The sequence below is a fragment of the Cyprinus carpio genome, chromosome A25, assembly GCF_018340385.1.
Source record: "Cyprinus carpio isolate SPL01 chromosome A25, ASM1834038v1, whole genome shotgun sequence".
NCBI classification, from domain to species: domain Eukaryota; kingdom Metazoa; phylum Chordata; class Actinopteri; order Cypriniformes; family Cyprinidae; genus Cyprinus; species Cyprinus carpio.
Genome location: NC_056596.1, coordinates 16,378,979 through 16,402,172, shown reverse-complemented (window position 1 = coordinate 16,402,172; position 23,194 = coordinate 16,378,979). Strand labels below are relative to the sequence as shown.

At 35.6% G+C, this 23,194-nt stretch overlaps 3 protein-coding genes across 3 annotated transcripts; 2 read left to right on the top strand and 1 right to left on the bottom strand.

Moving 5' to 3' along the window:
- The first annotated feature begins 1,277 nt into the window (after positions 1–1,277).
- Positions 1,278–4,007, top strand: LOC109062369 (tumor susceptibility gene 101 protein-like). Its single transcript, XM_042715717.1, has 6 exons — positions 1,278–1,438; positions 1,592–1,679; positions 2,790–2,855; positions 2,983–3,146; positions 3,260–3,350; positions 3,680–4,007. Exons 1-6 carry the CDS (start codon positions 1,394–1,396, stop codon positions 3,778–3,780), a joined length of 555 nt encoding a protein of 184 aa, XP_042571651.1. The 5' UTR covers positions 1,278–1,393; the 3' UTR covers positions 3,781–4,007.
- A 262-nt stretch (positions 4,008–4,269) lies between these two features.
- On the top strand, positions 4,270–13,363 carry LOC109062364 (tumor susceptibility gene 101 protein-like). The gene is made up of 10 exons (XM_042715715.1): positions 4,270–4,628; positions 5,648–5,735; positions 5,813–5,878; positions 5,957–6,120; positions 6,300–6,426; positions 7,414–7,471; positions 7,637–7,731; positions 11,290–11,492; positions 11,579–11,818; positions 11,947–13,363. Exons 1-10 carry the CDS (start codon positions 4,587–4,589, stop codon positions 12,034–12,036), a joined length of 1,173 nt encoding a protein of 390 aa, XP_042571649.1. The 5' UTR covers positions 4,270–4,586; the 3' UTR covers positions 12,037–13,363.
- Positions 13,364–15,545: 2,182 nt separating this feature from the next.
- Positions 15,546–22,600, bottom strand: LOC109062325 (L-lactate dehydrogenase A chain-like). Its single transcript, XM_042715716.1, has 8 exons — positions 22,503–22,600; positions 20,832–20,966; positions 20,369–20,486; positions 18,545–18,718; positions 18,264–18,437; positions 18,044–18,161; positions 17,679–17,802; positions 15,546–16,170 (listed from the first exon to the last, which is right to left on the bottom strand). Exons 2-8 carry the CDS (start codon positions 20,958–20,960, stop codon positions 16,006–16,008), a joined length of 1,002 nt encoding a protein of 333 aa, XP_042571650.1. The 5' UTR covers positions 20,961–20,966; positions 22,503–22,600; the 3' UTR covers positions 15,546–16,005.
- Between the last annotated feature and the right edge of the window lie 594 nt (positions 22,601–23,194).

Here is a 23,194-nt window from a genome sequence, read left to right as displayed (position 1 = left end):
TCTGTGGAAATCTTACAATATTTAAAAGATGTTTCCTAGCAGTTACCTCAATATACTTCTGAAAAAAAAAATTTAATAATGAATGGTGTCGTAGAAACATAAGTGGGATTGGGGTTATAAAAGCACCCCGGTATGGCTGTTAAGTTTAATGTATTATTTAATAATTAATAATATGGGCATTGAGATAAGTGCAATAATTATTTATTTTTTTTATCTCTTTTGCTCACTAAGGCTGCATTTATTTGTTTAAAAATGCTGTAAATTCAGTAATATTGTGAAATATTATTACAATTTAACATAACTGCCTTCTATGTGAATATCTGTTAAATTATAATTTATTTCTGTGATCAAAGCTGAATTTTCAGCATCATTACTCCAGTCTTCAGTGTCACACGATCCTTCAGAAATCCTTCTAATATACTGAATTGATGGTCAATTTATCAATTATTATTGGTGTTCAGTTATTAATAATGGTTCTTATTATTATGAGTGCTGAAAACTACTTTTTTTTCAGGATCCTTTGATGAATAGAAAGTTCAAAAGAACAGCATTTATTTGAAATAGAAATCTTTTGTTATATTATTAATGTCTTTACTGTCACCTTTAATTCATTTAATGCATCCTTTTTAAATCTTACATTAAACTTTTGAATGGTTTCCAAAAAATATTAATAATACATTTTTCTTGAGCATCAAATCAGTATGTTAGAATGATTTCTGAAGGATCATGTGACACTAAAGACTGGAGTAATGATGCTGAAAATTCAGCTTTGATCACAGAAATAAATTATAATTTAACAGATATTCACATAGAAGGCAGTTTTTTTAAATTGTAATAATATTTCACAATATTACTGATTTTACTGCATTTTTAAACAAGTACTTGAAGCCTTGATGAGCAAAATATGCTTCTTTCAAAACGTTAAAAATGGTAATTATTCCAAACTTTTGATTGTGTGTGTGTGTGTGTGTGTATTAATTACACCATTAATCACTAGTACAGGCAAAAAGAAAAAAAAAATAGTAGCAGAACTGTACATTGTTTAGTATGTAGACCATCAAGGCAGCTCTTCACGAGTTTTTATGTTATAGACAGCAGTTTATTTATCAGTGTAAGTGTGTTTGTGTCATTGACCTGAATAAATACTTCCTTGCATGCTTTTGTTGTCTTACAGATAGACTAATGTTTCTGTGCGGTTTATTTGTACTGAAGGACCTTTGGTTCGTAGATCACAGTTCATCACAGTAAATCTCGCTATTGGCTCTTTCTGACAATAACACGGTTTATTGGGCTGAAGCGAGGACTCTTAAGAACTTCACACACTTCCTGTTGTGATAGTCTTCAGGAGCGAAAGCACACTTCCTCTGCGTCAACTTGTGTTTGATCTGAAGTCATGACAGTTACACCAGTCCGTGATCTGAAGAAGATCTTACCCAGGGTACAATTCAGAGGATGTCTTATGGAAATGTCTTACAATTTGTCTTTCAAAAGTGTAATTAACATATATAAAATCATTATGATGAGTTGCAGGTGAGTATGTGCTGAAGATGTGTGTGTGTGTGTGTGTGTGTGTGTGTTTGTGTGTTTTCAGACATATAATCACAGGAGAGAGGTTCTGTCTGGGATCTCTACGGTTTTGTCTCAGCATCAGTACCTTCAGCCAGTGCTGGAGAGATTTGGTGAGCAGTTCAGTTCATTCAGAGTGCTTTTCATCTGTTAGCATTCTATATAAACTGTAGGTTTACTTATGTTTTATTTAGCTGTTATACATTAAATAACAAGCAAAATTCTAGTCTTAAAAATCCAACTTCCTGTTTTGAAGCAAAACAGTTTTAAAGGTTGATGTTGTAGGAGAAGCTATAAAAGATCTGCAAAAAACATCTTATTCTCAATGTTCTGGTGCTTTAAATAATAATGATGATAATATAATAATCATTTAATTCATCACAAAATAATTGTATAATAATAAAAATAACAAAATAAGTATTTTAAAGTAATGCAAAATTATTACTTTTAGCACTTAATGAGCTTTTATTAACTTAAATGTACTGTAATAAGTGGATTCCTATTCAGTAGCCTGCTATTTGTTGATATGTATATTTTATGTAAATATAATAATTTCATTTACAAGTCAAGTTGTTTAAAAATCAACTCATTCCATATATAAACACTAAATTTTACAAATAAATTTCACACACATACATATATAAATATATAAATAAAAAATAAAATATGTCATTTCGCATATATATATATATATATATATATATATATATATGTGTGTGTGTGTGTGTGTGTGTGTGTGTGTGTGTGTGTATTTATTCACACACACACTGAGATATTACTATCAGGCATCACAACACATTCACTCAAATAACAATGTTTTGGAGCTTTAAATAAATACATAGAATTCTATAATCATTTTAAAATAATAAAATAAAATAATAATACAATATTTTAAATAATTAAACAATATGAAAAGTATTTTAAAGTAATATAAAATGTACTTTTACACTGACAATAAAGAGTATGACATGAAATTTATATAATTAATAAATTACTTCACAGAAACTTAATGAAAAATATTACATTTAGTACGGTTTGATGATATTAAAATAATTTGTCAGTTATTTTATATGAAGAAAAGTTTGGTAAAGTGCAAACCTAATGTTTTACAAAGAACCACTGTACCTTTTTAAAAGTGTATGTTTAAATATGTTCACAGTGCACAGAATTTACTTATTTCTTTAAGGAAATCGGTTTGTATTTTTCTTGTCATTTCTTCACAGTCTTTAACGATGGCACAGCGAGGACCTTGGTCGGTTTGACTGGAACCATTAAGGTGTTTTATGAAGGTAAGTTTCACCATAAAGATAACTGGACTTTACTTTGGTTTCACGGTCAAGACACGGAAAGGTATTATTAGTGTTACATATGTCTAAGAATGCAGCAGACAAAACACTTCTACATGTTATGCTTCAGGGAAACGCTACAATATCCCAGTGAGTCTGTGGCTGAAGGAAAGTTATCCGCGCACTGCACCCATCTGCTATGTGAAACCCACGCCGGAGATGGTGATCGTGACCAGCAGACACGTCAGCAGCTATGGAGAGATCCTGATGCCTTACCTGGACGAGTGGAGACATGTGAGACTACAGCCTGAGCAGGCTGCAATGGTTTTGGCCCGCCTCAATACAAAGCATCTACAGTTTTCTGTATTTTCATGAAATGATTTGCTTGTTTTGGGTTTTTTTTACAGACGCAGTGTGACCTGCACAGCTTGATTCAGGTTATGAAGGCCGTGTTTAGTGAAGTTCCTCCTCTGCGTATGTGTCTTTACCCAGAAGAATGTGAGTATAGTTTCTTATTCATTCCCATAACTCTTCATATCTGTGTAGAGCAGCTTCACTCCTGAATCCCTTCGTATGTCCTAATTTCTTCAAGGCAACGGATAAACAGGCAGTTGACCTAGTTTAGGTGATTTGAAATATTATAAAGTGTAAAGGTTGATGTGATTTTATGTTTTGACAATTATCAATGTGTACCGACACTGCACAGCAACAGAAAAACATGGCATTTTGATACGGCTGCCGTATTGTTTTGCAGTCTTAAAGAAAATGCCTCTGTGTATTTGTGTGGATATTTAGGTAAAATGACAATTCATGTTTCTTTTGAGCAGGTTCTGCTTATCACAAACGCTCAGTTGAGGAAATCTCACATGTGACGCTGGACAGAGAGGACGAGCTTCCTTTCTCCGAACATAATGAAACCATCTGTTAGCTTGCTAGATGTATTTGCAATGTGAGTTTGTACACATGCGTTCTTGTTAAAGTAGACATTTGCATGAAACTGTAAACATTTGTTTAATAATAATAATAAGAATAAGAATAATAATGAATGTTAAATTTGAACTGCATGAATGTTAATACTCAAATTTTATGTACATTTTATGTAAATATACATGTTTATGAAGCAAGGTTTTCCTAGTGTTTAATGCTCAGTTTTTTTGTTTTTTGTTTTTTCTTCATATATTCATATTGACCTGTATAAAAACACCTACCTAAATATGTAAATATGCAGATATACACAGTGGGATATTACAATCACAACATATTCACTCAAATTCTATAAACATGGAGTTTTATTAAAAATAAACTCTTTAAAAAATTAGGATACATATGTATTTTATTATAATGAATTATGATGACATATGAATTAAATACGTTCACAGAAACCACGTGTCAGACTTTTATTTTGGAAAAAAAAAAAACACACTCCCACCGGAAGTGAAACCGCTGTATTGACGCTCGCTGCTCGCCTTGTTTATGTTTCTCGAGATGAACGCTGGTCGAATTGACCTAGATTTGTTGATTTCTCATTAAGTAACTATTACTCGGAGCGTGTTAATGGGTTACTGAGGTGTTTAGAGTGTGTTTGTGTCGGACAGCAGGCGTTAACACGAGTGTTTCAGGGTCTGTCGGACTCTTGGCCTGAGCTCAGACACACTCGATTATTTCACATTTCACGCATTTATTCTGTTATTTCTCTAGTGTTCAGTGTGTTTATTTATACTTGTGTAGTAAATCATGGCGGTAGTCAACGAAGGAGCTCTTAAAAAGATGCTGAAGGTCAGTATTGTGTTTATTCTTTCATATGAATTGTTTGTTAAATAAGAATATGGGTAACAATATGATGGGTGTTTAATATTATTGTGTAAAAATGTAAAACAATCTCATGTTATACATTAATAACATGCACAATTCTACAGTCTTAAAAATCCAACTTCCTGTTTTGAAGCAAAACAGTTTTAAAGGTTGATGTTGTAGGAGCAGCTCTAAAAGATCTGCAAAAAACATCTTATTCTCAATGTTCTGGTGCTTTAAATAATAATGATGATAATATAATAATCATTTTATTCAAAACAAAATAATTGTGTAATAATAAAAATAATAACAAAATAAGTATTTTAAAGTAATGCAAAATTTAGCACTTCAGCTTTTATTAACTTAAATGTACTGTAATAAGTGGCTTCATATTCAGTAGCCGGCTCTTTGTTGATATGTATATTTTATGTAAATATAATAATTTCATTTACAAGTCATGTGGTTATACATTTTTCTAGTTATTTTTTTTTTTAAATATTTTTCACATGCAGACCTTTCTCATTTTAGCAAGAACAAATAAAATATGTAATTTTGCAGATATTTATGTAACTAAACTCTTTAAAAATGAGGATACATATGTATGTTATTATAATAAATTAGGAATTATGATGACATATGAATTAAGAATATGATGGGGGTTTAATATTATTGTGTAAAAATGGAAAACAATCTCATATCTACTGTATTAGGCAGGTTATTTTTCATATACACTGAAATGGTTGTCATACTGGATGATACTTGTTGATTTCATAGTGTTTTACTTTTTGAAAGTCAAAATAATTATATTAATATTTTATAATAACTTTAATATCTTAAGCAATTTTTTTTTTGGACATAAAACATATTATCGTTGAATACACATTTAAATAGTTTGATAGTTGATACAATATATCCTCAGACATTTCTCTGTGATAAGGCTTTATAATGGAGACGCATCAGTTTGTTGGGTTGTTTATATACATGTATTATTTTCTATATTCCAGCAATACAAATACAGAGATCTCACGGTCCGGGAGATAACAAACGTCATCTCTCAGTACAAAGACCTCAAGCCTGTCATGGATGCGTACGGTAAGATTCTCTCACCCCGGGTCTCTGGGAAGGTAATTCTTTGAGTTGTTCATGACTAACTGCGGTCTCCTTCACAGTGTTTAATGACGGATCGTCCAGAGACTTAATGAGTCTCACAGGAACTGTTCCAGTCAGTTATAGAGGTGTGTTAGAGAACTCTTCATAGTGTATAGATGAAGGCAGCATTATAACATGTCACCAAGCATGCTTTCCTGTTTCAGGGAATGTGTATAATATTCCTGTGTGCTTGTGGCTGCTGGATACGTATCCCTACAATCCTCCTATATGTTTTGTGAAGCCCACCAGTGCGATGATGATCAAGACCGGCAAACACATCGACGCCAACGGCAAGATCTACCTGCCCTACCTGCACGAGTGGAAACATGTACGACTCCATCCATCACACGAAATGATTTCATTCTAATGTCTGATATATTATCAAAAAAGATCACGCTTTATGCTCTTTAAACGCACTTCGCCAGTGATTGGTATTAGAAATCAGGAAGCTGTTACAGGTCGGATCTCTCACTCAATGTTTAACTTTATTTCGTCTTGGCCCATCAGCCTCAGTCGGATCTGTACGGGCTCATCCAGGTCATGATTGTGGTGTTTGGGGAGGAGCCGCCTGTTTTCTCCAGACCCACCACACAACCTCCTTACCAGGCCTTCCAAGCGGCCGGACCCCCGAACCGTGAGGATAGCCTTTTATCTCTTCAAGCCCTGTGTTCATGTGTGAATCTCACAATACCACTGACAAGAATTTTATAAGAAAGACAGAGAGTTTTAAATAAGAATTTCAAAATAAGTAGTTATATTATTTTTATAAAGAAAATGAAACTTTAAGCATTATTTTTTTTTTTTATGTATACATCAATGTTATTTTAGTATTACTTATATGATGTTATGGTAATTATTAATATTTTGAATTAGCTTTTATATTTAGATCTTCAGTTTTCTTTTTAATTTTTCTTTAAATGTAAGTAATTTTGTCCTTTTTATATGGCTTTTGTCATAATATTTCTGTTTAGCTTTTATTTGTTTTATTTCAGTTTTAGTTTCTACTTCAACTTAAAATATTTTTATTATTTATTTCAGTTATATTCAGTTAAATTGAAGTTTCAATTTAAGTTTTTTAATTCAATATTTATGTTTTGTTTTATTCGGTTACTGAAAAAAAAATATTTTTTTATATTTCAGTTGCAGTTAATAACAACACTGTTACATATGGTAGTGCGTACACACACATACACACATATATGTATATATATATATATTTTAATGGTACTAAATTAGACTTAATTTTTTTTATGCAAAATATAATTTCTTGTTTTTTGTTCTTTTGGTTATACACACACACACACACACACACACACAAACACATATACATATATAAATTTGAATGGTGCTAAAAATAGACTTTCATTTTTTATTTATGCAAAATATAATTTCTTGTTTTTTTTGTTTTGGTTTTGGCAATACTACACAGGCATTTCTTGACCTGGAGATATATTTATGCAGCTTAATTTTTTAGCTCAGATTGCTCATATATAAAATAAGCTTTACATGATCAATGAACCATTCCCAGTTGTCAAAGTAATGCCTGTTTTAAACAGCAGAGGTCTCCCAGCACCAGCAGTGCATATGTAAGTGTTTGTTTTATGCCTGCTCCTCATTACAGAGTCCTATATGCCAGGAATGCCAGCAGTATCTCCCTACGGGCCAAACCCAAACCCCTGGTAATGACTCCTTCAGTCTGACCAAATCTGACCAGTCTGACCAAATCAACAGTTAATAAACATTAAAATTCTTTGTATTTTTCCAACACTCATGATATGAAAACACCTGTGTTGTAATTACAGAGCGTGATTAATTGGTTATGTAATGAATTGTGTCCACTTTAGTGGTTATCCCGGTTACCCTTACCCAGGAGGCAATGCTTATCCTGGCACAGGCGGTCCAGCGCATTACACTTCCCAGACTCCTGTCACTACTGTGGGTGAGTTGGCATGTTTGCCTTTGACTTTTTATAGCTAAACTACATCATATACAATGATCACAAATCACAGTAATCCTGGAAGTTTTTCAGTTTCAGGTTTAGTCTTCAGACGTCATTTTTCAGATTTGTTCTTTGTTGCTGTATTTCCCTCTGAATTGGCAAAATTTAATCTGCATCTGTATTGATGTGAATGTGCAATGTTCTGTCTAAATCTGAGTTCATCTGTGTCCGAGTTTTGAAGCAGCAAAACTGAGTTTGAGAAAGTGTAGATCTAAATTGGCAGTACTCAGTTTGAATCTGAGTCATTAAATCTGAACCTGGGTTAATCTGAATCATGAAGTAGCTGAGATGAAGAAGATTCTGAATTCATTTGAACTGGCAACATTCAGTCAGAATGTGTGTTCATCTGAACTGGTAACACAGAATGTGAATCACAGTTCAACCAGACTGCCAGCATTCATTGTGAATCTGCAATAATCTGAATTGGTACCATTTACTCTGAATTTGAATGAGCAACATTTAAACTTTAATCAGTGTTAGTATAAATTTGTTATATTTAATATTAATATAAAATAAGTTAATCTGAATTAAAAGCATTTTAATTTGATCTGAATCCGCAACGCTGAATCTGAGTCAAAATTAAACTGAACTGCTAGAATTCATTTTGAATTTGAATTAATTTGAATTGCCAGCAATTCAAGTTGATCTAAATCGAATGCATTCAGTATGGATAATCTAAATGAACAAATATTAAGTCTTAATGTAATGTTTTAATCTGAATTGACTGAATCAGAGCAATTGTAAGCATTCCATCTGAATCTGAATTAATTTGATTTGGCAACATTAAAGCTGCACCTGAGTTATCCTACATTTGTAGCATTTACTCTAAATTTATCTGAGTTTATCTGAATTTATAATAACTATTCTGAATTTAAATGAACAGCATTCAGTATGAATATGAGTTGATCTGAACTGGCAGCACTGGATCAGAGCTGAACTGGAATGGTATCATTTAGTTTGAATCTGAATTCATTTGAATTGGCAACATTCAATCTGAACCTGAGTTAATCTAAATTTGTAGCATTTAATCTGGTTTTATATTTGTAACTTTCAGTCTGAGTCTGAAATCATCTAAATTTGCTGCATTCAGTATGAATGTAAGTTAGTCTTAATTAGCAACATTCTGTCTGATTTTGAGTTGATCTGAATTACCAGCACTGAATATGAATCAGAGCTGAATTGACTTGGTAGCATTCAGTTTGAATCTGAATTCATTTTAATTGGCAACATTCAATCTGAATCTGCGTTAATTTGAATTTATAACAACTACACTGAATTTAAATGAGTAACATTCAGTATGAATACGAGTTGATCTGAATCAGAGCTGAACTGAATTGGCTGAATTCAGTTTAAATCTGAAGTCATTTGAATTGGCAAAATTCAGTCTGAATCCGAGTTAATCTAAATTTGTAGCATTTACTCAGAAATTATATTAGGAACAGTCAATCTGAATCTGAATTCATCTAAATTTGCTGCATTGAATATAAATATGAGTCAATCTTAATTAGCAATATTATGTCTAAATCTTAGTTGATCTGGATTGGCAACACTGAATATGAATCAGAGCAGAATTGAGTTCAAATCTGAATTCATTTGAATTAGCAACATTCAGTCCGAATCGGTGTTACTCTAAATTAACAAACATGCCTGAATATACAACACTGAAGCATTCAGATTGAATCTGAATTAATTAGAATTGACAGCATTTATTCTGAATTTGGCTTAATGTGAATCGGTGGACTTTAATTTGAATAAGTAGCATTCAGTCTTCATGTGAGTTCATCTGAATTGGCATCTTTAGGTGAGAATGAGAGTTAATTTGGATTAACAACATTCTGTATGAACTGGAGTTAATCTGAATTGGGAATGTATTGCAGTCTTGAGAGTCTAGATCTAAAATAGGAAAGCATATTGGACAAGACACAGATTACCCTGAATGATAAGACACATTGTTATTGTCAGCTTCATAAAAGTACCCAGTAGAAGACACTCCACCCTTCATATTCACTCTACTCATCTGTCTCCGCCCTGTCGTGACCCTGACCTCTGGTCTTCAGCCTGGCTGTGTGCCTGCTTTACAGTGACCTCGTTGGACTGCTCTAAAGGTTGGGCCTGTAACTAGATTCTGAGCTGGTAAAGGTCAGAGGACTTCATCCAGTTCATCACGTTTAACAGAGAGGGTGCTGGGTATATTTAAAAGTGTCAGGAGAGGCAAGAGGATCTCAGTCCTCAGGGAACTGTCATCCTTAGGTTTGAACCATGACATTAACTACGGTGCTATGCAGGACGTGTGAGTCTGTAATCACTCTTGAGTGTCTCTGTATGGCTGAGATGATATTAACACATTTCAGCTGAGCTGCTCACAGACAGCAGACGTTCTCAGGGGCACAACTTATGTAATATGGGGTGGGGGGGTCATAGTGGAACATTGTAAATTAAAATAAAACATTTTTGTTTTGCCTATGCTTTCTTAGTCACCAGTCTTTATAGGTTTTTCAATTGGGGTTTCTCAATAGTAAATGCAAAGTTGTTGGCCAGTATAATAAATATATTTATGCATGCATGGTACATAATTTAATGATGAGAAAAAGTGCACAAAATTGTTGCGAAATGGCTGGGTGATACAGCTAAAAATGCATATTTAAATGTTTTTTTCGATCAGTATTTTTTTCCGATCATAATTTTGACTATTATTATTTTATTTTATTTTTTTACAATAGAGTGAAAATATAAATATTTATTTTAAATATGAATACATTTAAATATATTTATATTTATATATTTAAATATATTTTATATACTTAAATGCATGAAAACATTTTCAAATAGATAGTTTTTTTAAATGTAGACTGTTTTCAAATGACAATTATATACTATTATAACAATGCATAATAAACAAAAACAGCAATATTTCTCACATACATGTTTTAATAAAATATTTTAATACATGGAAATGCCAATTAGGTACATCGGGGAACATTTCTGAGAGCTGATGTAATGAAACAGTTTGATTTGTTTAATTTCACAGAATGATTTGAGCTTATACAATTTTACCAACTATCGCCATTTTTGCCCCAAAATATATTTGTGAGACTTGAATCCCAAAACGTGGATGGATCGTGAAACTAGTCTACTAGTGAATGCAGTTGCAACAATGATTGCAATATTCAAATTATTTACTAAAAATTATATTATTTGAACATTTAGCAGATGCTTTCATCCAAAGAAGCTTATATTGCATTCAGTGTATTCATTTTATTAGTTCATGTGTTCCTTTGGAATTGAACTCATGACCTTGGTGTTGCTGGCGTCATGCTCTTTTGTTTGAGCTGCAGGAACACCAGCAAAATCTCTAATGTATCAAGAATATTCAGCATGTTGGCAATTCCAAAGACATGCAAAAACTGTGGAACACTGTGAATCTTATGTTAGTTCACCATTTTGCTTGCAGTTCATCAAATCAGTGGCAATAAATTGGTGTCTGTCTTCCCCTTGCAGGTCCAAGTCGTGATGGTACCATCGGTGAGGACACTATCCGAGCATCGCTGATCTCAGCCGTGAGTGATAAACTGCGCTGGAGAATGAAGGAGGAGATGGACAGAGCACAAGCCGAGCTGGACGCCCTGAAGAGGACTGAGGAAGACCTGAAGAAAGGACACCAGAAGCTGGAAGACATGGTGTCCCGCCTGGACCAGGAAGTGGTAAGAACATTTGCAATTACCCTATAGGTTGTTCTTCCCAAATTCTGCATAGAGATCAGAAACGTGACATTTTGTGGCACCCTCAGGCTGAGGTGGACAGAAACATCGAGCTCCTCAAGAAGAAGGACGAGGAACTGAGCGAAGCTCTGGAGAAGATGGAGAACCAGTCGGAAAACAATGACATTGACGACGTGATCATCCCAACAGCCCCGCTCTACAAACAGATCCTGAACCTGTACGCAGAGGAGAACGCTATAGAGGACACCATCTTTTACCTGGGAGAAGCCCTTCGTAGAGGAGTCATCGACCTGGAGGTCTTCCTCAAGGTCTGTTTGTCCCTCTATTTCTCTTTTTTCAGAGAACAATGCAAGTTTTGGCACACCCTTGGCATTTATTGTACTATTCTTGGTAATATTGTGTTTGACATCCCCGTTCGTCTTGTTTTTGTCCTCAGCATGTGCGTCTGCTGTCCCGAAAACAGTTCCAGCTGCGAGCGCTCATGCAGAAAGCGCGAAAGACGGCCGGACTCAGTGACCTTTACTGACCCTGCGCTCCAGCTCTGATCACCTGAGCCAGACTCGGATCTAATCGCTCTGTGGTATGTCAGTGGGAGTTCAGCTGTTAAAGATATTTCACTTCTGTGAGAGTTTTAGCTACTGTAACCGGCTGATTTTATTTTCTTGATTTGGAAAAGGCAAAATGCAAATCGGGTACAATATTTGAAAACTAGATCTGAGCATTAGACTTAGACTTTATGTTTCTTCTTTCATTTGAGCTTCTCTTGTTAAACTGGCAGGCGTTTGGGTCTTTGGCTTTAGATACTACTGTTATTAACCGTACAGAGTAATAACTTTTAAAATGTGGCGTCTGCAGGAAGTGCATGAGGAAATTGCTCTCAAATGTGGATAGCAAATCCTGTTTTCATTCAGGCACTGTTTCAAAGTGTTGTCATACTCCTATAACTGTGTGAATCTCACAGAAAAATTCACCTTAAAATACATATATTTTCTGTATAAATTTAGGACTATTAAGATTTTTTTTATATTGTGTAAAATCTTAAGTACATTTAGGTAAAAATTTGGAAACAAATTAAGTACATTTAGTCTACAAATTTCACATTTAAGTAATAAGAAAAAAGTCAGTACTGTAATGCAGTAATAAAAATAATCCAGTCCTAACATTTTGGATATTTAAAAGTATAATAATAATAATAACAGCAGCATAAATTAAATTCAGTAAAACAAATCAGATATTTAAAATTTATTTTATAGTTTACATTTTTTTTTTCTGTTTACAATGAGAACTTGAGGGAAAATGTGCTTTGTCACAATGCAAAAAAAGTTTTCTTTATGAAACATATTACTTATTATTCCATCCTTTCATTTTGGGGTGAAATATGACATTTCTTGACAGTTTCTGTGAGATTCACCCAGCGATGACTTATGGCTCCATATTTCAACTTTATTTCATTTATTTTGCTGAATTTATTATTTATCTCAATGCATTTGGGAACTATCTGCTGTTCCAGATTTATTGTAATGTCGTTACAACTGTATATCATTTCACTGTACGCAAAGTTTGGTTTGTGACTAATAATGTTTGAAAACTGAAAAGCTGATGCACTGTAAATTTTTTGCAAATGTTTAAAAAAAAAAAAAAAAAAAACAATTCTTACCTGTTGCATTTCAGTCAGTTGTCTTAATGCACTTTTTGGATGTGAATTAGTTTTTTAAGATTTAAGTTGAATTTCTTAGTGAGACTTTACCCCCTTGTCTGCTAATATGTGTTCCTATTTGTACCAGGCTGTAGATTATGATGTTGGGCGGATCAATAAAAGAACATGATCTTAAATCATGATTTGTGAATGTTCAGCTCCTTGCATCATGTTTTCATATCAGTGCATATCAAATAATTGGCAGATGCCATTGTGCCATCCTGTATTTGACCTTGAGGTATTGAACCTTAGACTGGCCGGATATTGATGCTATATAACTCATGCACCAGAAATGCTATTTAAACTTTTATCACAGACAGTTTAGACAACATTGTCCACTAACCCAGTTTGTTTCTGTACAGCTGTTATTTATATTCAGCCTGCAGAACAAAGAGACAGATAGGTCTAGTTCTGAAATTCATTGTAAATTATGGTATAACATAAAATCATATTGAGGTGTTGATTATCCAAACAATACGATTTCAACACCTCAATATGATTTTATGTTATACCATAATTTACAATGAATTTCAGAACAAATTAAGCCATTGTAAAAGGCTTTATCCCAAGATATATATGTAAAATTGCTTTTTCTGGTTCACAAACAGTGCACTTGTGGTTGCCTTGAGTACAAAGTCATTCACTTGCGTCATTCAATGTGTTTACGTACGCAATCGTGCAATGTTTTCGATGCTAAAATGCCTTAAACAGTATTCTGGTTGTAAAGGGATTTCTCTCTGCACGTTGGTTTTTGGATTCGGTCATATTAAATGGACCATAATTATGTAACATACAGAACAAATTCATTTAAATCATTCGTAAATACATTCTTATGCAAATTGTTGCATTCAATTCAATCAACATTTCAAAATTGTTAACTCCCATTCAGTGTAACAATTAAAATTTAAAATGAATCTAAGGTAAACTGTTACATTCCATTCAAGGCAACGATTCAAAATCATTTTTCGAAGGTAAACTGTTGCATTAAATTCAGCGTGACAATTCAAAATTTTTCATAAAACCGTTTTTGCATTAGTTGTCATTTAATGTAGCTGAAAATGTAAAACCGTTCCAAGTTAAAGTGTTGCTTCAAATTCAATGCAGCAATTCAAAATAATTCTTGAGTTAACTGTTGTGTTTAATGTAGAAATTCTAAATTGTTTATAAAACCATACTAAGAGAAAACCATTATTTATTATTACCTTTATTTAACCAGAATAAAACTCATTGAGATTAAAAATCTCTTTTCCAAGAGCGTCCTGGCCAAGACAGGCAGCAGCACAATTAACAAGATTACAAACATAAAAACATATAACAGTTTGTACAAGTAATAAATAATTATAAAGTCATAAGAAATCAGAATTTCACATATTATCGCAAGCGATAAGCAACAGCAAGGATCGTCCGTCATAACTGAGTCAGTCATAACATCTACAGCAAATTTGTGTAGCTTCCATGTTATTTCAAAGTAATTTAAAATCAACCAATGAAACTGGCTCCTTAAGATTCAGGACAAGTGCAGGGGGCCGCATACTTGAACGCCCCTTTTCCCAATTCGGTCCAGACTTGAGGGACAGATAATAATAATAAGTCCTCAGAACGAAGACAATATCTTCCTGTACTTTTCTTTTCAATATAGATTGGTGGTATGGGGGAAGTAGACCAAGAATTGCCTTATAGATAAAAATGTACCAATGATTAAGTCTACGGGTGGACAATGCAGACCAACCAACCCGATCATACAAAGAACATTGATGAGTAAGTGCTCTAAAGTTTGTGATAAACCTAAGAGCTCCATGATAAACAGTATCCAACAGTTTCAAGCTTGTGATGGAAGCATTCATGTATATAACATCGCCATAGTCCAGCACTGACAAGAAAGTGGCAGCAACAAGCCTCCTTTGGGTCTCAAAGGAAAAACATGACTTGTTTCTAAAATAAAAACCCAATTTCAGCTTTAGTTTTTTTACCAACTGTTGAATGTGAGGTTCAAAAGAAAGTTTGCATTAAATTCAATGTGACAATTCAAAATTGTTCATAAAACCATTCTTTTAAACCAGTTCCAAGTTAAACTGTTGGAACGAATTCAATGCGCAAATTTAAAATCATGTGCTAAACCATTCTTGCATTAATTGTTGCATTTAATTAAAAAAAATCAATATTGTACATAAAAAAAACAATTCTAAGGTAATTCAATTCAATAAGTTATGCATGAAAAGTTTTGACCAATTTACAGATTTTTGTTCTGCTTGTTTCACAAATAAGAATTGTGCGCATGTCTTTTTATTTGTCAATTCCTGCAAAAAAATAAAATAAAATAAATTTCCAGGTTTCTGAGATGATTTTTAAATCTTTATTTTGTTGTACATGTAAACACACCATGAAATTTTATAAAACTGATATTTTGCAGCTTTGGATTTACATGTTGGTCTTGCTGAAATGATCAACTGTGTGATACAGGACGGAATGCTAGCTGACCTCAGAAAGGAATAAAATAAGATGCTCAAATTGCACATCATTTTGTTCACAAGTGCTTCTTTCTTAAATATATAATAGTACGCACCTAGACAAACTTTTACAAAGGTTGATGATCTTTGTCTTGTCAAGACAACAGGAATAAACCATTTCTCCTCTGCAGCTAAAATGGTTTAAATACGGAGTGTTACAATCTGAATGTCTGAGACTGACGTGGAGATAAATGTTACAGGCAGTGAGGTTATGAGGTCAGGACAGAGATAGGCAGGACACAACGGGGTTTGTAATTTGTGACACTGGCTACATTTTGGAGGAAACCGCGTTTCACAGGGTCAGGTCCTTCTGAACGCCCCACAGGGTCTCAGCGCTCTTCACCAGCTGTTTCTCCTCGTCTGACTTGAGGGTCATGTGGACAACATCCGTCAGGCCGCTGTTACCCAGGATGCAAGGCACGCTGAGGAAGACCTCTTCATTCACACCATGCATTCCCTGTGAATATGCAACAAGTGTCAGATAATGGGGCTCTGTTGTCTTTTAACAGCTCTGTCCCAAAATTAGCAAGCTAATCACCTAGCCAACAATTTTAGACATCGCAGGCTGTTCTGATTAAATTATTCTTACTTAATAGATACCTAATTTTTGCCTAATATAAAGCAGCACCACATGTACCTTTTGAAGATAATGCAATCCCAGAACACACTGGGACAAACTCGGAGAACCATTTCATCCAAAATGGTGGACAGAGGAATTCAGAAAGTGCAATGAAACCTCACAAAGGAAACTCGGTTGGTTTGAAAACAACCTGCAATGGCTTCCGATAGTTTTCCATAAGCATGTTGCTACGCTAGTGATGTAGATGCATACTGCCTCAATAATTGCATTCAGTACTGAAGCATCAGAAGTTAAATTAGTTGTATGTACTTAGATGTGTACCCAATTTGTGTGCTTTTGTGCTTGCTTTGTTAGCTTAGCAACATGCTAACATAAGATCTACAGAAACCAACTGTGAACGTCTAGTCTTTCATTGCATTTTGCGTTATGAGTGAAATTTGTGACACTCGTGTGAGTTGCGGTCCATAAAGAGTTGTTCTGAGCAGTTACTCGGTATATAAGACAGTTTAATCAAAGTATAACCGATAACCAAATATTTGTCCTTTTCTTAACAACATGCTAACACAAGATCTGTTGGAACCAACTTTGAACAATCAAGTCTTTCACGCTCTGATGAGTGCTATTTGTTGCACTTGTGGGAGTTGTTGTCCAAGAGTTGTTGTTCAAATCAGTTACTCGTATGCAAGAAAGATCAATCCAATTAAAACCATACCCAATGTTTGTGCATTTGTGATTTGTTAGGCTAGCAACATAATAACATAAGATCTATTGGAACCAACTGTGAACATCAGTCAACTCTTTTGTACGATTCCCTTGCGGCGTTTGTGGCAATTGTGGGACATGCGCTCCACGAAGGGTTGATCAGGTCAGTTACTTGGTACCATCAATCCAATTAAATTTTCACCTGATATTTGTGCTTTGCTAGCTTAGCAACATGCTAACACAAGACGTACTGGAACCAACTGTGAATGGTAATCAAGTCTTATGCTCTTTGCGTGATGAGCACTATTTGTGGCACACAAAAAGTTGTTCAGATTGGGTACTCGGTACATAAGCTTTTTAGCTTAGCAACATGCTAACGATTCAACTTAAAATACTGGAACCAACTGTGAATGTTAGTCAGTTTGTCTCTGCACTTTAAGTTTGTATCGCACAGGAGTTGGTGTCCATGAAGAGCTTCTCAACTCCCTCACTTGGACTTGGACCAGGATGTTGCCATAGGAGGTAGTTGCCTATGTAGTCATTAGTTGGTGGTTTTGGAATGGAATTTATTATTATATATGTCCATATTTATGTTTTGACTCTCCATACTAGAAAAATTATGGTTCCCAGTATTTGGTTAATGAATATGGCTGGTCGTCCAGAAATAAACAAGAGAATCTCACCTTGACCAAAGTTGAAACTGGATGACACTTGCGTAGGTTCTTCAAGATGCTCTGACACAGGTCAGCTGCAGACATACCAATAGCCCAGGAAGTGTAACCCTTTAGCTTAATAACCTCATACGCACTGCCAATACAAACCAGATTTATATTAAACACAGATAAACAACCACGAGTCCAGACTAAATACATTTACACAAGGGTCTGATTTATAGGCTTTCTAATGGCAACAAAGAGTACACATCTATTAGAGATCATATACAAATGAAGAGAAACGACTATTAACCCTTGGCCTCTCTCTCTAAAACCCTTCTATTTGTCGTTCTAAACCACATATGAATGACTAGATGGTTATATAAATTATTCACCTGTCAACCACCATCTTGTGGACGCTCTTCCAGTCCTCCTTGTCTTTATCGGTTCCCATGTCAGGGTTCAGACCCTGGAGGAACACTCCAGCCACGTTGACTCCGCTCCACACAGGAACTACAAAAGCAAGAGGACATTTACATTTTATGAAGAAAATGATTGGTGTTCACTGTGCTCTTGAAGCACATCTGTGCTCCCAATCATCTTTGCGGTCCTCACCGCTGGAGTCTCCATGTTCTCCAATGACCCAACCGTGACAGTTAGATGGGTGAATGCCCAGCTTCTCTCCCATCAGGTGACGGAAACGAGCAGAGTCCAGGTTTGTGCCGCTGCCGATCACACGGTTCCTGGGCAAACCACTCAACTTCCAGGCCACGTAGGTCAAGATGTCAACTAAAGGGAAGATGACATTGGTTTACAGTCTCTGCTACATAAAGTCAACAGAAACCTTTGAGCACAAAAGGACGTTCAGTCGTAATGTCAGCCCAGGAATGACATACCTGGGTTTGAAACCACCAGAAGGATGCAGTTGGGGCTGTACTTGATGATGTTGGGGATGATGAACTTGAAGATGTTGACGTTCCTCTGGACGAGGTTCAGGCGGCTCTCGCCCTCCTGCTGACGGGCTCCAGCGGTCACAACGACCACTTTGGAGTTTGCCGTCACGCTGTAGTCTGGAAATCACATGGAATGATCAATTTTGGAAAGATCTCACATTCCCCTGGTTTATATATTCCTATCAAACACTCTCAAGGCCTGCTAAGACCAAGCTTAAGTAGATGGTAGAAACCAATGGTCTCTACAGTCTGATTATGCTCATGATGTTTTTGGAAAATGCACACCAAGACTGAATAATTGCAAATATTTGTTTAGACAGGGGTGCCCAGTCCTGTTCTGGAGATCTACCTCCCTGCAGAATTCAGCTCCAACCCTGATCAAACCCAACCGAACAGATCTAACTAATAAGAAGCCCTTGATAATTACAGAAAGGTGTGTTGGATCAGGGTTGGAGCTGAACTCTGCAGGTAGGTAGATCTCCAGGAATAGGACTGGTCACCCCTGGTTTGGACCCTAGGTCTTCAACTCTGCTCCTAGGGACGCACTGTCGTGCAAAGCTCATTTCCAACCTGCTTTAGCTCACCTAGCCTGTGATGTTTTAAGTAATCCTGAAGACTGATTAGATGGTTCAGTGTTTGATTAGGGTTGTAGCTGTACTCTGCTGGACAGCTGGGACCCAGGAGCAGGGTTAAAGACCTAGGGTTTAGACTTCATACAATTTTGTCTTTTATCCGTTTCACGTCATGAGCGCTTGTGGGAGCTGCTGTGCATGAAGAGTTGTTCAGATTAGTTGCTCTGTAAATAAGAGCTCAATCCAATTAAAACCAATATGTTTGTGCGTTTGCACTTTGTTAGCTTAGCAAAATGTTAACGTAGGATCTACTGGAACCAACTGTGAACGTTAATCAAGTCTTTTATGTTTTTTTTATGCGTGATGAGCACTAGTTGAGTATCTTAACTATTTTTTGCATTGAGTTGCACACAGTTGGCACCGGTCAAACTGAGGCTTTTTAGATGCCCGAGCATGTTAAATTGATGGTGAAACCTGTTGCTGAGGTTCAGATCACTCCAGTTTAGTGAACCAGTATACGAGAAGAAAAATGGAAGTAACAAAATTCAAGAGCTCTTATTTTTCATCTTTGGTATGAAAATGGTGAGCAAGTGCAGCTTTAAGGTTTTTACAGCCACAGTTTTAACTCTTACGGTTTTCCTTTTGAAATCACGAATACAAACTGCTGCCACCTGCTGGTATGGAGAGTCATTTTCTCTCACGCAGGCACAGAACGTATGTGCTAGTTGGCCATAGTTTGTAGACTTTGCAGTGTGTTCAAGCACAGCTTTTTGGCCCAGATGCTACTTATTTGATGTCAATGTGGTGTGTCTGGGCATTTAGGGGGACAATGATTATTTTAGGTCAGAGCAAACTAGTAAGTTGTTCATCAATTTTGTTAATTGAAGAAAAAAAAAAAAAAAAAAAATTAAATCTTTCCTTTTCAAAATATTTTATATATCCAAGTTCAGTAAGTTTATATATGCAGTTCCCTTTTAAATTGTTGCATGCTGCTTTAAATTTTAATATTTTACTTCTGTTATTTAAATAGTAAACTATTCTGTAATTATGTTGCATATTTCAGACTCAAGGTTACCTCACTGGTACATTATTACCAAATCAGCACCAGTCAAACTGTCTGCTCCTTATCATCAACCATAAATTCTCATTTTTTCCCACTCACATTTTCATATAAAAGTGAATTATGAAATCTGACCTTTATCCGCCACTATCTTGTGCGTCTTGAGAAAGAGGCTTCCATGCTGCAGGTCCATAGCCTCTCCTTTCAGCTTATCTTCCATCACGTCAACTAGGGCGAGTTCATCAGTCAGATCCTGCACAACACATGCACCGACATCAACACTCCTCTACTGATAATACAAGCCTCTCCACCTCTTAATGGCCAATAAACACTTGTAAATCTTGAGTTTAGGATTTGATTTTATTGCCTAGCCATAGTAAATTTGAAGTTACACTATATTTCTTCTTAATATGGCATTGTAGGTTCATCAACTGCATTTCACACCAATGGAAAAAATGCAGAGGGCAATTTTACTTATTTTATTTCAAAATAAATCAGTCATTTACTTTGATTTTAAAATGAATTTGAAACATTTTAAATGGCAAAGCATGAATGTTGTTGTCGGTTATATAATGTGCTCAGTATGTGACTCACTGACCTTGAGGAGGATGCTGATGGCAGCGGCCATTCCAACCATCCCCACACCCACCACTGTCACCTTGTTAGTGGGCCCCGCGGGCTCCTCCTTGCTCACGTGAGTGATGAGCTTCTCCTTTGTAGAGGCCATCTTCAGCTGCAGGAGACAGAAACTCCTCAGTTAGGATGCATTTTAATTTAAACGCATCATTGATTCGCTTGCAGTAGACAGAAGGAAAGAACTGTGGGTAATGTGAATCTGAACTGCTTCTTAAGACGGCATTTTGACACGAACAGCTGCTCTGAAGGATCATTCACATGTCACTGTGGCGTCCACTAAGGGATGTAGCCATCCTATCTTCATGTCAAGCGCAGTGAGAGAAAAGGTTAAAGGTGTAAGAGCAAAGCACTATTTTCCTCCCTCACGCCGTCCAGCCTCTGCAGTGTTGTGCCCGCAGACGCACGTAGAAGGAGATCAACAAACCTCTCACTCATGATTTAATCCTCTCACTGATAGAAAACTAAACATTTTAATTAATTATGTTTACACCTGAGAGACCTTGTAGAACATGCACTGATGAATCGATTAAATTCACCCAATAAATAAAACAATAAAAAAAACTACATTAGATTTACATATTGTTTTATAAATATATATATAAATAATAAATATATATATAAATAATAATAATAATAATAATGTTATATACAAAATAAAATAAAGTATTTTATTGCAAGACATTGCCAAGGAATTATTTCCATTTAGTTTAGTAACTTGATGTTCTAAAATAACTAAAACAAAATTAACAACTATAGACATATTTAATAATAATAATAATAATAATAATAATAATAATAAAACATTAAAATAAGTTAAATGAATCCAAAATGTTAAATCTAGAATATAATCTCAACTATATAGTAAAATAACACTGATTCTTTTATCACAGTAATTAAAAGTAATTTTAAGGAGGCTGACGCAAACTCGACTCATTTCGAGGTCGTAAATGGGGAAATTCTACACATGCTGAATGAAATACTGACTCATCTTGCGCAAGAATAATGTGCAAAACGGGACTTTTATGTGCTCAAGCATGCGGACGACCCCAGATGCACCCAGATGCAGAAGTCCCAGAATCCTTTGCAGTTCAGAAAGCAAGAAGTGCATCTTTTTTCTCGAGAAGTACAGATGTCTTGAAGCACGTAGGCTTCAGTGACGCACAGAGCCGAATGATGCACCAGCATGATTCAGATACTCCAATAATGCTCGCAAATCACCGCTAACTTACATGACAAAGAAATGCATTTGCTTAAACCTCAGTACCTGATCACAATCTTTATTTCGAAACAAGCAGCAACAGGTCGTGTTTGAGTCCAAAGCAGTGAAAATGCGTCTAATTATTAGTAAATTATTATTATTATTATTTTTTTTTTTTTTTTTTTTTTTTTTTTTGATGATGACGATTACGTCACATCACAGCTAAACTGTTGCTTTCTTCAGGAATGAATGATTATCTCTCTGCACATTACAGTGAGGCTGTGACACAATCTAGTAGTGGTAGAATCAATATATATACATAATTACATACAGACAGAAACTACTACCCAAAACAGCATATTCTGCGCTTTAACTCTATAGCTTTTTTTATGTAATGCGCTTTAATCTACTAACTCGCGGCAGCTATCGTCTCACCGGTATGTAGCTGTAGTCTTGCAGTGATATTCAGTGAAGTCTGGCCGGAACGCCGCGCGGTGTGGTTTTTCCGCACTGCTGCTGAGAGGAAGAGACACCAAACCTAACGGGGTTCGGCTAGCATGCTCGCCGTGGCTTCCTCCCATTGAACAGACAGGACACATGACACGCAAAGCGCAATTTTCCCCCCCATCAACTTAAGTGAAAACGCCGCAGGATTTCTAAAGATTTCATTGGATTGTGTCTAATTAAAGTGTATGTTTCCTACTACTATGCGAACATTCCCTTAGGCCCCAACTGCGACCTGCCGGGACAATGGCAACCTTTTGGACGTACAACCAGCGTCAACTAACCCCTTCGACCCTGCAAATTTCAGCGGATGACCCCGTTGCTGAGATAAAAGCCGTTAGAGCGCACTGCCGCTGGCCAACGGCTCGTGGAGTTGATTACATGGTGTTTATATCATTAAGCAGAGGCACGTTCAAACTCCCCCCCCCTTTATGAGGCGAGGAACGCACTCACGTCACATGGGTAGTTTACATATGAATCGAGTGGGCGTGGCTCCTCGCCTAACATCGAAAATCACAACCAACATCCAAGACGTGACCTCCATTCTAACATCTACACAAGAAACCGACATCAATGGATTCATTTACACTAGAACGCGTGAGGGCGAGGGAACGCGGGTTTAC

Bases quoted from the DNA above. Each gene is read 5' to 3' on its own strand.
- LOC109062369 (XM_042715717.1), top strand. From the start codon at position 1,394: ATGACAGTTACACCAGTCCGTGATCTGAAGAAGATCTTACCCAGG. The intron at 1,439-1,591 runs GTACAATTCAGA...GTGTGTTTTCAG, and splicing joins TGAAGAAGATCTTACCCAGG to ACATATAATCACAGGAGAGA. The intron at 3,147-3,259 runs GTGAGACTACAG...TTTTTTTTACAG, and splicing joins ACCTGGACGAGTGGAGACAT to ACGCAGTGTGACCTGCACAG.
- LOC109062364 (XM_042715715.1), top strand. From the start codon at position 4,587: ATGGCGGTAGTCAACGAAGGAGCTCTTAAAAAGATGCTGAAG. The intron at 5,736-5,812 runs GTAAGATTCTCT...TCTCCTTCACAG, and splicing joins GCCTGTCATGGATGCGTACG to TGTTTAATGACGGATCGTCC. The intron at 6,121-6,299 runs GTACGACTCCAT...TTGGCCCATCAG, and splicing joins ACCTGCACGAGTGGAAACAT to CCTCAGTCGGATCTGTACGG.
- LOC109062325 (XM_042715716.1), bottom strand. From the start codon at position 20,960: ATGGCCTCTACAAAGGAGAAGCTCATCACTCACGTGAGCAAGGAGGAG. The intron at 18,719-20,368 runs GTCAGATTTCAT...TGTGATTTCCAG, and splicing joins CAAGATAGTGGCGGATAAAG to ACTACAGCGTGACGGCAAAC. The intron at 18,162-18,263 runs GTGAGGACCGCA...TTGCTTTTGTAG, and splicing joins AGAACATGGAGACTCCAGCG to TTCCTGTGTGGAGCGGAGTC.